Here is a 14,175-nt window from a genome sequence, read left to right as displayed (position 1 = left end):
AAGAAACAGAAAACAAGTGGAGAGCCTCGATGAATTTCCTGATACTTTACAGTTTTGTGCTGAATCATATAGTGGGGGCAGGGAAGGGCACTACTCTTTTTATTGACCTCTGATTGGGCTCCAGCTGTCATTAACTGCATTTGGGGATGCAGAGAATATCAGATCTATCTCAGCTTGGCATGATCTGGCTGTCATTGCCCCTGCCTTCCTATTCGCTTTCCTGTGACCCCAGGAGGATGGATGTAGTCCTCCGGATAACTCTGCCAGCGATAGGGTCCATGGGGAGAAGAGGGAAAGTGACCTGTAAGAGAGCCAGTTGGTGTGTTCATCTCTCTTAACCTCCCTGAGGCCTCAAACTTGGGAGGAAGTACCGAAGATGCCCATTTTACAGATAAAGAAACTGATCCTTGCTCTTGGGGCCTCATTTCCAAGATGGCCAAGAAAAGGTAACAGCCACATGCAGCCGAGTTGCTGTGCCAACTGCACCCAATGTATGCCTCTGGACGAAGACATTAGGAAGCCTGTCATTGGTGACACAGCAGAGGCCACAGCCATAAGAGACATTTCCAAAGTGAGTGTTTTGGGCAACTAAGTGCTTCCCAAGCTGTCAATGAGGCCCCAGTACTGTGTGGGTTGGGCCATTTGCAGCAAGGCAGTCAGGACTTGCTCTTGTGCAGCCCAGATGGATCAAATACCCTCAACCCTTGGACCTGTGGGCGCTGCCCCACGACCCTGGGATGGTCACAGAACTTGCCTGAGGTCCCTCTGGGGTGAGGCATGCACTTGCCACTTTTCACGATGCACAGAATATGGAGGATCAGCGTGGCCCTGGACTTGCTGCGGTGGCTGGGACAGCTTGCCTCTTTGCTGAGAGCCCAGGTCCCTCACTTACAAGAGGAGGAAAATGTTGCTCGCCTCACGAGATCTCATGGGGATTTAACAACTGCACTACTGTCAGCCCCACTGTCCCCAGTGCGAGATGGCCGTGTGCTGGACAGCCGCTGCCTTCTGCCTGCTGTCTAGCCTTCCCCACCTCCCTGTCTTCTGGTAACAGGATCCTGATTATCCTTTGGGAAAACACCCCTTCCTCAGCATGTGCTTCACATGGGGTCAACCCAACCCCACCCCGATCCCCGTCACTGGAGTGGTATAAAACCCTGGGCTGGCAATGCGTCGCACATTGCTCTCTCTAGCTACAGTTGTTGAAATAATTATAGTAATTATAGGAAGGAAAGGAGTGGATAAAGCACTTGTCACTTTTTCTGGGTATACTACATGCCAGGCACCGCTCAGAGCACCCCCGATGACCCGATAAGGTGGGCACCACCAGTATACCCATTCTACATATGAAGGCCCACAGGCAGATACGCACTTGGTAAGTGAGGAACTGGGATTCAACCCCAGGCTGTCTGGCTCCAGCGCCTGTGCCTTTCCCCCAAGTGCCCTCCAGCCTGGGGCTGCTGGCAGCTAGCTTGCTCTGAGATGCAACAGCCTGCTGGGGAAAGTCCTGTCATGGATGAGTCTAGAGGGACTGAATGAGCATGACTGCATTCAGCCGCGCCCAGAACTTTTTGGCTAGGTGAGGCAACAAATTCCCTTTCTAGATGAAGCTAGTTTGAGGAGGGGAGTCCAAGAGACAGCCTGTGAACCCTAAGGAAATGGATGTCACAGATGGATGGCTCTTGTCAGACTGGGGGACGCAGAGGAAATGGAGGCCCAGTGAGGGGACAGGAAGTGTGCCCATGGTCAGCAGTGGTGGCTGGAGCCCACATGGCCTACCACTGTCATGGCCCTTGTCCTGCTCTTCCAGAGGGATCCACAGACTGAAGGGATAGCTCTTACATTCTGATAGGCCCTTCCTCCCCCTGCAGACATACCTTTCAAGAGGAATTCGCAGGAAGCTCCTTCTCTTAGACAGTATCATTCTGTTTTCTAACCAACATTCTGTATTCTACAAAAGTGAATTTGGGGGTTGGGAGGAAAAAGGAGACACTTTCAAGGCAATTTCATGCCTCAGATCTGGAAATGGAGAAAACTCTGATGAAGCTCTGTTGAAGGGCACATTGTTTATCCAAAACAGACCTGGGAAGGGGAAGCTGTCAACATTATCTCTCTCTGGTCACAAATTGCGGCTCTCTGATGGGTTTTTCCTAGAGTTTAATCTTGTGCTGGAAGCTAAGCTGATACCAGGAAGGTTTCCGACACGTCAATCTCCTTCCTGGCATTTTATCAGAAATTGATTCTCTTTGCTTTCTGAGGCTTTCGTCTTGGCCTTGCTGTCAAACGTGGGTTCCTGGCACCAGGTCTGCGGACACATCTCCTGTGGCTCCTGGCCTGATTGCAGGGGTCTCACGGTAGGCTGGCCTTTGGGTGTGATGAGTTTCCATCACCCCAAAGGGGTGAGGAACACTGGCCCAATTGTAGCTCACTTTTCTGTGGCCAGAACTCTCATCCACCTCTGACTCTGAAGGGATTAGCTTTCTCAACAGGCTGCTCTGCCCCTGCCAGTCCTAAATTACAGGATACAACATTTATTGAGCTCCTCGTAGGTGGCCAGGCACCCCTGCAAGCACTTGACATGTATTGAATCACTGAATTCTTCCCACGACCTTCTGAGGCAGGCTCTCTATGATCCCTACTCTTTAGGAGATCAAGTCACAGGCAGAATAGGCAACTGGCCTGAGTGATGGGGCTCCACTAGGAATCAGGCTGTTTGCTTCCAGGGTTCTCAGACTCCACTACTTTGCTGAGTGGCTTCTAACCCCACCACGTGACTTGTTTGCTCTGGAGTGATCAGAAGTTGTCGATGTCCTGACGGCCTCCCACTTCAAAATTCCCGGACCTACAGAAACCAAGCCCTCAAGAGACAGAAAGCCTGACAGCTGTAACTTCATAACTGGGAATGCACTTGGCTAGAAAATGGATTTAGTCCTTCTCTGCCCAGAAATGTGAACGTAAAGCTTTCGTTTCGGGAAAAGTGTGGATTTGGAACATCAGCCGTCAAATTGGACAGGCTCTTGTAACACAGGACTCTCAACTTGAATTGTTTTTTCTCCCCCCTGCCTGCTTCATTTTTTTTTTTATTTTTAAAATTTTTAAACAAAGGGGTTGAAATCTATAAATATGATGGAAGGGTTGGCACCCGATTCCCCAGAAGGCTGAAGTGGCCCAGAACACTGGGACTTGAAATGAGGAAGAAGGGTCTGCAGACTATGTGGCTAGTAGAGTCTGAAACTTACAGGACAAGTCACCAGTCCCATTGGTGCTGCTGCAACCAGCCAGACAAGGTGCTGAGAGCCAAGGGCCTGGGACAGATGGCTTTCAGAAATCAAGGTGCTAGACATGCCTCCAAATCCTTCTCAGGACAGCTGCCCTGCTCCTACTCCCTGCTAAGGAAAGCGGACTAGAGAGCATGCAGGGGTGGCCATCAAATGGTCCTGGTGTGGGCAGCCACACATCAATCTGGCCAGTATGCTACCAGGTAGCCTAGAACAAAAAGCACTGCCTCTCTTATGCTGTTGGGAGACAAAATGGAAATGACCAGTTTTAAAAAGTGCATACCGGGCAGCCCCGGTGGCGCAGCAGTTTAGCGCCGCCTGCAGCCCAGGGCATGATCCTGGAGACCCGGGATCGAGTCCCACGTCGGGCTCTCTGTATGGTGCCTGCTTCTCCCTCTGCCTGTGTCTCTGCCTCTCTCTCTCTCTGTCTCTATGAATTAAAATAAAATAAAATAAAAATAAAAAGTGCATACCCTTTGAGTCAGTCATCCTACTTTTAAGAATTTAACCTTTGGCAATTTCTGGACCTGTGCACAAAGAGGTCTGCTCTAGGGTATTCTTTAAAGTACTTTTACAGGGACACCTGGGTGGCTTAGTGATTGTCTGCCTTTGGCTCAGGGCATGATCCCGGCATCCTGGGATTGAGTCCTGCATCAGGCTCCCCACGGGGAGCCTGCTTTTCTCTCTGCCTATGTCTCTGCCTCTCTCTCTCTGTGTCTCTTATGAATAATAAAAAAAAAATCTTAAAATAAAATAAGATAAAGTACTCTTAAAGCAGCAAATTCTCTTAGTAGCCTAGAAGGTTGTCAACCAGGGACAGTGATATATCTATGGACAGGTCCACACTCCCTTACACGCATTTATTTGGTATAAAACCGGATCAGAACTAATATGAAACTTACAGCCTTTATCTATCCTGGTTAGTATGAATATTTATGTTTCCCTGCAGATAACATTAATATGTTTGATTATAGGGTGTTGTTCTAGGCCATACTGGGATGGTATTACTTTCTAAATTCTAAAACAGTGAAATACCTTTGGCCCTAAAGGTTTCAAAGAAAGGACCGTGTTTCTGTGCATTCACAATGGAGCACTGTACAGCCATAAAGAGGAATGGACGAGGTCTGTGCACATGTCCTGCTATGGAATGCTCTCCAAGACACGTTATTAAATAAAAAAAAAATTCAAGAAAAAAAGCAGCATGTGTTGCTGTGCTATCATTGGGACAGGGAAGGACAGATATGCTCTGCATAGTTGCACAGCTATGGAAGGATTTCTGGAAGGACACACAAGCCATTGCTTACTGTGGTTGCTTCTTGAGAGGGCATCTGATGGGGCTGAAATCAAGAGCACTGTGTCCCCTGAATACCCTTTGGTATTGATTACCAGGTCAATCAGACTCTCTTTCTGTGTCTGAACTGGGAGAAGGAAGGTAGGGAAGGGGAGGGAGAAGGAAGGATAGGGAAGAGCATCAAGACAATGACAGGTGCATAGACCAGAGGGGCAGAGTGGCATGTCTGTGATGGTCCAAAGAGAGGGTCATCCAGCATTCCCCATCCCCGGAAGCAGCCTAATTCCTGGACTCTCTCCTTCACTGTGTTCTCCTGAGATCCAGTTCCTCTTGCCATGTGGCAAAGATGGAAGGAGTCTCTAGTCCTTGCACTGAGTGGCTTTGCTTAGTAGCAGGAAGTGCTTGTGCATGTGTGTGTATGTGTAAGCATGCAGTGTGTGCATACGCTTGTACCTGCATGCAGAGGGAAAGCTTAACATTTTCTAGGTGGTTGAGTTAAATGACTTTTGCAGTCCTTTACAAAGTGAGCTCAGCCGATGAGTGTGCTGTTAAGAGCATTTTTCAGAATCTCCAATCAGCTGCAAAAGGCAGCAGGGCATTATCACAGGAGACTCTCAGACTGCTTCAGAGTAGGGGCACTGGATCTAGCCTGCCTGGGCCCACCTGCCTGAGGGCACACAGCCAGGAGATTGGAAGGCTGGAATCAGCCCAAAGTCCAGCTGGAGCAAGGGAGACCCCTTCAGTAAGAAATATAATTGTGCACCTTCTCTGTCCAAGGACATGAATATCTCTCTGCTAAATATTAGACATGCTAAGAAATGATTAAAATACCATAACAACGAATATTTATGGAATGCTTACTACAGGTCTGGCATCGTGCAGGGTACTTTAACACATTACTGCCCAGTAAACAAAAATCTCAAAAGGCGGTATGAGGAGTCAAGAGAATCATCCAAGGTCATATGACTGGGATCTGTCTGAGACAGGAGGAATGCATTGTGGGAACTAATTCATTTTCTTGGGGCCCCTGTGGCTCTGTGTCATAGGATGTGTCTCCAGTGCCATGCCCATGAGCCCCACGGTGCTGGGGAGCTGATGAATAAAGACTTTTTTTCCCTCCTTCGTGATTTTCTTTTCTACTTTTTTTGAGCACTGTGTGATAAATTTATTTCCTAATGATTTTTGAGTAAACTACAATGACCACAATTTCAAAATCATTAATAATTCATGACCAAGGGCCATAAACACTATATAATCTCCACAGGCAGAAACCATGAATACTTGTTAGAGACAAGGCCGAGAATATTTTTACCTAGCTAAACGGAGAAAAGTATCTATTGGCTTCCAGCTAGCCATTAGATGCATGTTTCTGCAAAGACTGTAGCCCTTCCAAGACCTCGGGGTTCAAGCTGCCTCTTCCAGGAAGCCTGCTCTCCCTCCTCTGGCACCTGTTGGGGTTTTATGTGTATCTGTGGGAGGGCTTTGAGAACTGGGGTGTTTTGGGGCCATACAGGCATGCAGTACTCAGGAAAGGACGAGGACAAGAGTTACTTAACACAGACCAAGCACTGGCTTTCACCTGTGGTTAGGAGGTGGTTATAAAATTTTGAAGCCTGGGCCCCACCCCCAGAGATTCTGATTTAACTGGTTTGGAAAGAGGCCTAAACTTTGGGGTATTTAAAAAGCTCCTGGGGGGCAGCCCGGGGGCTCAGCGGTTTAGCGCTGCCTTCGGCCCAGGGCGTGATCCTGGAGACCCTGGATCGAGTCCCATGTCAGGTTCCCTGCCTGGAGCCTGCTTCAACCTCTGCCTGTGTCTCTGCCTCTCTCTCTCTCTGTATCTCTCAGGAATAAATAAATAAAATCTTAAAAAAAAAAAAAAGCTCCTGGGTTATTCTAGTGTGCAACAGTGTTTGTGACTGCTGACACACAGCACTCGGCACGGGGCTGCCACAATATGGTTGCTGGTACCTGTTTGCTACTGGGTAGCTGTGTGTGGAGGGCAGGGGATGGCTGAATGGAGGACCCCACAGAGAGCGGGGTGCCTACCTCAACACCAGCCATTCCCTAGTGTTGCCTTATTGAATAAGGCCTCTGCTCTTCCCTTAGAGAAGAATGCTCTTCTCCATTTTATCAAAGAAGCCAGAAGTGGGCATTTTTATGTGAAAGTCGTAAATGCAGGCATCTAATTTTCAAAAAAATATAATAAGAGTCTAGGCCAAATAAAACATCTTTGGCTTGAATTTGGCCTGATGAGCTCGTTGAGAACAGCCTCCCCTCCTCACTTCGCCATGTTGTGCCATGACCACACAGACGGGTACCCAGTCCCGACCCAGGAAGGAAACAGCATGTTCACCTGCCATTGGGTGAGCAAGTCTATGACACCTCACTACCGAAGCAACATGATGCACCTCCCTGTCTGCTTGTTCCAAACAGCTTGTCTTCTCCTTGCCTTTCATGGTGACAGAGTCTGATCTATACCTGGCATCTTGTGTAAGGCACAGAGTGTCAGCAAGTACAATTTTGCAGGTGATGGGGGAGGGATGTGGGAGGAGGAGGAGGGCAGGAAAAGCATGTTATAATATATCAAGATGAGCATTCTAGTAGCTTGCTCTTTGTTTCTTTCTCTTGTTTTTCTAACCAAACAAAAGCCCTGTTAGGAGAGTCAGAACCCTCTTTTTCAGAAAGGCCTAAAACCATTTTAAATATCTTTCGGGGTGAAAGTTAGATATTGTGATAAATATCTCTGCTCTGTTTTTTTCTCATTTCAAGCACTTTGCAGAAGAGGAGTGATCTGAAATGCTCTCGGGCAACTGGCATGATGGGAGTAGCCAGGAAAGCAGCAATTAGGGAGTCTTGTTGCCAAGGAGAAAGAGAGAGGTGGAAACGAGTATCTCAACTAGTTACCTGCTGCCCTGCTCTGTTGATTCCTAGCAAATCTCTTAATGTGGATAAATGTGATGATGTTACTCTGTGACTGAAAGCCTCTGTTAGGTTGAAACAGTTCATTTCTGGCTGGGGGGATGGAGGGGTGTAGGGGTTGGTCCCCACCCTAGGTCACTTCCCTAAAGGAGGCCAGGAGCCTGTGGGCCTGTGCTCACTCCTGTTCTGGCTCCTCTACCCTCCAAGTCCCTGGAAGGACCTTGTGGGAGATAGGCACGCCTGCTCCTGCTTCCAGAAAAATGTTCCTACCAGGAAGGAGCAACAGAACCCACCCTGCTTCAGTTTCTAGAATGGCCATCAGGGCTGACATTTAGATGTTTTCAAGCAGCACCAAAGTCCCAGCCTGCGAACCAGGTAGGATGCTTAAATAAGAAGAAAACCCACACTGGCTATTCTGGCTACAGAGGAGAAAGGAGACAAGAGGGGGCAGGATGACAGCTACTGCAGGAGGTCCTTCGTGGTCCAACCTTGACCTGCCTCAGTTGGCTGAGGTGAGGCCAACTCTGAGGATGCAGCAGGTAAGAGCTGATGAATTTCAACATTGGTCCATACTTATGATGAGTCACATGCCTTCACACCCTGGTACCCCTACACCCATCTGCCACAACCTAAGACTCAAATCCAGACTCCTATGAGCTTGAGACTTGATCCAAGGGCCCTGTGATAACCTCGGGGTCCTTGCTTCCACTTTGTACCCTCCGGCTCAGTAATCTTGCAACCTTCTGTTTTTCTCGGACTTTGACTATGCTCTTTACTTGGCCCAAAAAACTGCTGCTTGTTCTTTTAGAGGCTTTGCTGCATGCCTTTCTGGAGACCACTGGCAGAGTCAGGAGACCCCTTTTCTGTATTGAAATTCCACTCTCTTTGTCCTTCTCACATGGCATTATAATGATCCTGTTGCACATCCCTTCCATCTTCACCAAGCACACCCTGAGATCAGGGCTGTCTCTCTCATCCCTTATGCCAAGTACAGAGCAGGTGGGCTCAGTGCTGCGGGTTTCAAGAATGGCCACAATATTTGTAGATTTCCCATCCAGAGGTGAGGCCTATTCCCACCCCTTCAATCTGGCCTGACCATGTGACTTGCTTTAAAGAAAACAAAGTGGGAAAAGTGACACCATGCTGGTTCCAAGCCCAGGACTTGAGAGTTCCTGCAGCTTCCCCTCTTCATGTTCTTGACTCCCTGAACCCCCATATGAACAAAGCTGGCTGGCTTGCTGGTAGACGAGAAAGCACTGAAAGAGAGCCAAAACACACTACTGATATCAGCCATCCCCAAGGTGACACAGTGGCTCACTGCAAATGCCTAAGTCCAGCTGAAATCAGCAGAACTGCCTAGCCCAAACTGACAACTCACAGAATCACGAACTAAATGCACAGCCGTTGTTTCACATCACTGAAATGTGGGTTTGATTTGTTACGCAGACAAAGCTAACTGATCCACTTCGTAAGAGACTGTTACTACGAGTGACACTTTGGTTGAGAATTCTAGGTGTCACCTCTCATTTGGTCCAGGATTCAAGCCTGAAACTCAGAGAGACCCAAGCAGGAAATCCAGGAATCCTTACTCACCAGCATGCTCCCTCAGGTCCTTTCAAACACAGATGCTTCCCACCCACCTTCACCAGTGACCACATTTACCTCCTTTTTCTCCCGCGAGCACGAGCGGCTTCTGTCACCCTTTCGCAGAGTCTGACCTGTAGCGGTTCAAAAGCAGAACCAGAGATTAAGGCTATTTTAAAACAGCTAGTTTATCACTGCAAAAGCCTTTTATTTGCAAACTGAATAGACGGGACCAATCATAATCAAATGATTTTAAGAAAATGTAGTCTATTATTATAGTGGGAAAATGGCATACTCTTGAAATAGACCAACGGCAAGGAAATGGTAATTCACACACTTACGTTATTTGACTGTAATGAACAAAGCCTCAGCTCTTTAATCTGGAACATTATCTGCACTCTGCAAGGGCCAGCTGTAGATTTCCCAGTCGAATTACATTTTTATTAAATTGTTTGGAATTATATAAAATGCCTTCCACAAAAATGCCTTCCACTGTGCACATACACATAACCTTTGATGAGTGCATACCAATGCGCTTCACCAAACCCCCAAACTCGCCACCTAGGTGATAGTACAGATGTGAATTAGCAGTAATCACCTGCATTTCCCATATAACGGGCAATTTCAGAGAGAATGCTGCTTTTCTTAGAAAACTGGAAGACTAACATTTGAAAGTACATATAAATTCAACAGCTCAACATCATAGGGTTTAAATATGCTGTTCCAAATGCAGTTTTCACAACTTTTATGAAAGTGTCCATTATAAAAGGATTCCTTGATGGAAAATTAATGGATTGCCTTGGTGTTAAAATGTAAAATGCGAACCGCTGTGCATTGTCAATGTGTCTTCCAAATTATCCAGAGGGTGGCTATTTGTGAGAAAATCAGTACCACATGTCCTATTAGCCAAGAGTACTCCAAAGCAGGAGCAAAAAGGCTTAGTGATTATTTATGAGAGGTAAGAAGTGGGGACCCAGTCTCAGAGGAAAGACATTTGTCTCTGGATGTGGCCACTTGTGGTAGGTCTACACAGGTTTGGAGGACGGGGGGGTAGGGGACCTCATAGCTGGTGATGAAGTACAAGTCAAAGGATAACACTCTAAGAAAGTGAGACTAAGGGGAAGAGCAAAGGTCCAAAGATGAACCTCTGGCAATGGCCAGAAATTTGGGGCCAATATTAATAAAGGATTTGGAAAAAAGGCAGAGGGAAAATTTATAGGAGACCCTGGATTATACAGTATCATGGTATAGTAGATGTCTTTTGGGTTATCTGCTCAGCTTATAAGGACACCCTAAACTGCCTTCTTCTTTCTTACTCTCCTTCCTGTCCTCAGAGGGGAGTCCCCTGGCAGCCATGACTGTACAGAACCCCAATCTCAGTATGATGCCCTGGGGATGAATACCTGACCCAACCACAGTCAATTGGAACCCCAGCTCCAGGAATTTGAAATTAGTTGGAAAGACAGAGAAGGCAGAGGGCTAGAGCAGGGCTATCTCCATGCGTGAATTTTGATGCTGTCAGCAGCCACCTGCCCTGGGGGACAGACTACCAGACCAGAGAATGCCAAGGCAGAACAAAGTGATCTGAGACTGACTGCTTACCTGCCCTTGTATTCCACAGACACCCACTTAATATACCACTGAGGTGCTCGATGCCAACAGTGGGGGGAGGCTGTATGTGTGTGCAGACAGGGGGTGTATGAGAACACTCTGTACTTTCTACCCAACTTTGCTATGAACCTAAAACTCCTCTAAAATTTTTTTTAAATTTTTATTTATTTATGATAGTCACAGAGAGAGAGAGAGAGGCAGAGACATAGGCAGAGGGAGAAGCAGGCTCCATGCACCGGGAGCCCGACGTGGGATTCGATCCCGGGTCTCCAGGATCGCGCCCTGGGCCAAAGGCAGGCGCTAAACCGCTGCGCCACCCAGGGATCCCCCTAAAACTCCTCTAAAAAATAAAGTTCATTAATTTAAAAAATTAGGGAAAAGGCCCAGAATTAAGGATCAGGTGATCTGGGTTGTTGGGCCAATTTTATCCCAATCTCCTGATCCCCAATGCTCTGGAAGAGGAACTAGGGTGGATGGCTCCCAGATACGCTTGACCATGTCTGATCTGGCTGTCAGTGAAAGGACTCACTGTAGGCCCTAGGGTTGACAAGAGGAGATGGCATGCCAGGTGGTAGGCCACGCAGGGCACAGCCAGGAGCCAGGAGATTGGCCTGGAGCTAGAAGGGTATAGAGAAGGGTAGAGACCAGGGGTCAGACCAGAGCATTCTACCAGCAGAAGCAGTGCCGAGGAAGAAAGATGACAACAGGGGCAAAATGGGCCTAGAATAAAGCTAGAGAGCAGAAGGAAAACAGAGCTAATCCAGGGGCAAATATGACAGTCCCCAGAGTCTGGCTGCAGCCCTTCTGGTGCTGGTCAGACCCATGCTTAGGGACCTGGTCCAGTGGATAGCTGACCAGTTATGGGATCTTAGATAAGTCACAGGATCCCACAGGATCTCTCTGGGCCATATTTTGTACACCATCCCTTTTTTTAAATTTTTAATAAATTTATTTTTTATTGGTGTTCAATTTACCAACATACAGAATAACACCCAGTGCTCATCCCGTCAAGTGCCCCCCCCAGTGCCCATCACCCATTCACTCCCACCCCCCGCCCTCCTCCCCTTCCACCACCCCTAGTTCGTTTCCCAGAGTTAGGAGTCTTAATGTTCTGTCTCCCTTTCTGATATTTCCCACACATTTCTTCTCCCTTCCCTTCTATTCCCTTTCACTATTATTTACATTCCCCAAATGAATGAGAACATACACTGTCCTTCTCCAATTGACTTACTTCACTCAGCATAATACCCTCCAGTTCCATCCACGTTGAAGCAAATGGTGGGTATTTGTCATTTCTAATGGCTGAGTAATATTCCATTGTATACATAAACCACATCTTCTTTATCCATTCATCTTACACCGAGGCTCCTTCCACAGTTGGGCTATTGTGGACATTGCTGCTAGAAACATCGGGGTGCAGGTGTCCCGGCATTTCATTGCATCTGTATCTTTGGGGCAAATCCCCAACAGTGCAATTGCTGGGTCGTAGGGCAGGTCTATTTTTAACTCTTTGAGGAACCTCCACACAGTTTTCCAGAGTGGCTGCACCAGTTCACATTCCCACCAACAGTGTAAGAGGGTTCCCTTTTCTCTGCATCCTCTCCAACATTTGTGGTTTCCTGCCTTGTTAATTTTCCCCATTCTCACTGGTGTGAGGTGGTATCTCATTGTGATTTTGATTTGTATTTCCCTGATGGCAAGTGATGCAGAGCATTTTCTCATGTGCATGTTGGCCATGTCTATGTCTTCCTCTGTGAGATTTCTCTTCATGTCTTTTGCCCATTTCATGATTGGATTGTTTGTTTCTTTGGTGTTGAGTTTAAGAAGTTCTTTATAGATCTTGGAAACTAGCCCTTTATCTGATACGTCATTTGCAAATATCTTCTCCCATTCTGTAGGTTGTCTTTTAGTTTTGTTGACTGTATCCTTTGCTGTGCAAAAGCTTCTTATCTTGATGAAGTCCCAATAGTTCATTTTTGCTTTTGTTTCTTTTGCCTTCGTGGATGTATCTTGCAAGAAGTTGCTGTGGCTGAGTTCAAAAAGGGTGTTGCCTGTGTTCTCCTCTAGGATTTTGATGGAATCTTGTCTCACATTTAGATCTTTCATCCATTTTGAGTTTATCTTTGTGTATGGTGCAAGGGAGTGGTCTAGTTTCATTCTTCTGCATGTGGCTGTCCAATTTTCCCAGCACCATTTATTGAAGAGACTGTCTTTCTTCCAATGGATAGTCTTTCCTCCTTTATCGAATATTAGTTGACCATAAAGTTGAGGGTCCACTTCTGGGTTCTCTATTCTGTTCCACTGATCTATGTGTCTGTTTTTGTGCCAGTACCACACTGTCTTGATGACCAGAGCTTTGTAGTATAACCTGAAATCTGGCATTGTGATGCCCCCAGATATGGTTTTCTTTTTTAGAATTCCCCTGGCTATTCGGGGTCTTTTCTGATTCCACACAAATCTTAAAATAATTTGTTCTAACTCTCTGAAGAAAGTCCATGGTATTTTGATAGGGATTGCATTAAACATGTAAATTGCCCTGGGTAACATTGACATTTTCACAATATTAATTCTGCCAATCCATGAGCATGGAATATTTTTCCATCTCTTTGCGTCTTCCTCAATTTCTTTCAGAAGTGTTCTATAGTTTTTAGGGTATAGATCCTTTACCTCTTTGGTTAGGTTTATTCCTAGGTATCTTATGCTTTTGGGTGCAATTGTAAATGGGATTGACTCCTTAATTTCTCTTTCTTCAGTCTCATTGTTAGTGTATAGAAATGCCACTGATTTCTGGGCATTGATTTTGTATCCTGCCACACTACCAAATTGCTGTATGAGTTCTAGCAATCTTGGGGTGGAGACTTTTGGGTTTTCTATGTAGAGTATCACGTCATTGGCAAAGAGGGAGAGTTTGACTTCTTCTTTGCCAATTTGAATGCCTTTAATGTCTTTTTGTTGTCTGATTGCTGAGGCTAGGCCTTCCAGTACTATGTTGAATAGCAGTGGTGAGAGTGAACATCCCTGTCTTGTTACACCACTCCTTTTTTAAAACTTAAAATGAGAGGCTGAATCACCTCTGGGGTTGCTTTTCATCTCTCAGATTCTGTTACTCCAATAGACAACAGTAAGAAAAACATTAAGGTGGGCCATAAAAACAACACATTAATACAAAGAACACAGAGCTTAGCTACTGAGATTTGAAAGCAAATCTCTCTACTGGAGTTCATTAGAAGCTGCTTATTCATTAAGTTGGAAAATAATTTGCTTATTTTCTAATGAAGATAATTTGCTCTAATTATGCACACTTGTAATCTAATGTCCCGTCCTCACACCACTGAGCTCCTTTCTCCTCTGGGCACCTTGACGTGGAGGCTGCTCCTTCTTGCCAAGGTCAGAAGGAACGAGATTACACTGGGCCTGTCTACTGCACAAAGCATCTCTGAGTACCTTCCTACTCCTATCTCATGGTATTCTCACAACACTCAGGGAGGGAGA

General features: G+C 46.5%; 1 protein-coding gene across 2 annotated transcripts in view; it reads right to left on the bottom strand.

The window, feature by feature from the left end:
- Positions 1 to 14,175, bottom strand: part of KATNIP (katanin interacting protein) — a 196,099-nt gene that overhangs the window by 165,041 nt on the left and 16,883 nt on the right. For both annotated transcript variants that reach the window (XM_072836272.1, XM_072836271.1), the window contains exon 2: positions 9,151 to 9,206. In XM_072836272.1, the coding sequence (XP_072692373.1) occupies positions 9,151 to 9,206 (56 nt within the window). The remainder of the gene's footprint in view (positions 1 to 9,150; positions 9,207 to 14,175) is intronic.

Source organism: Canis lupus, chromosome 8 (assembly GCF_048164855.1).
Source record: "Canis lupus baileyi chromosome 8, mCanLup2.hap1, whole genome shotgun sequence".
NCBI lineage: Eukaryota > Metazoa > Chordata > Mammalia > Carnivora > Canidae > Canis > Canis lupus.
Note: the sequence above shows the minus strand (reverse complement) of the source record. Positions and strands in the feature narration are given on the sequence as shown.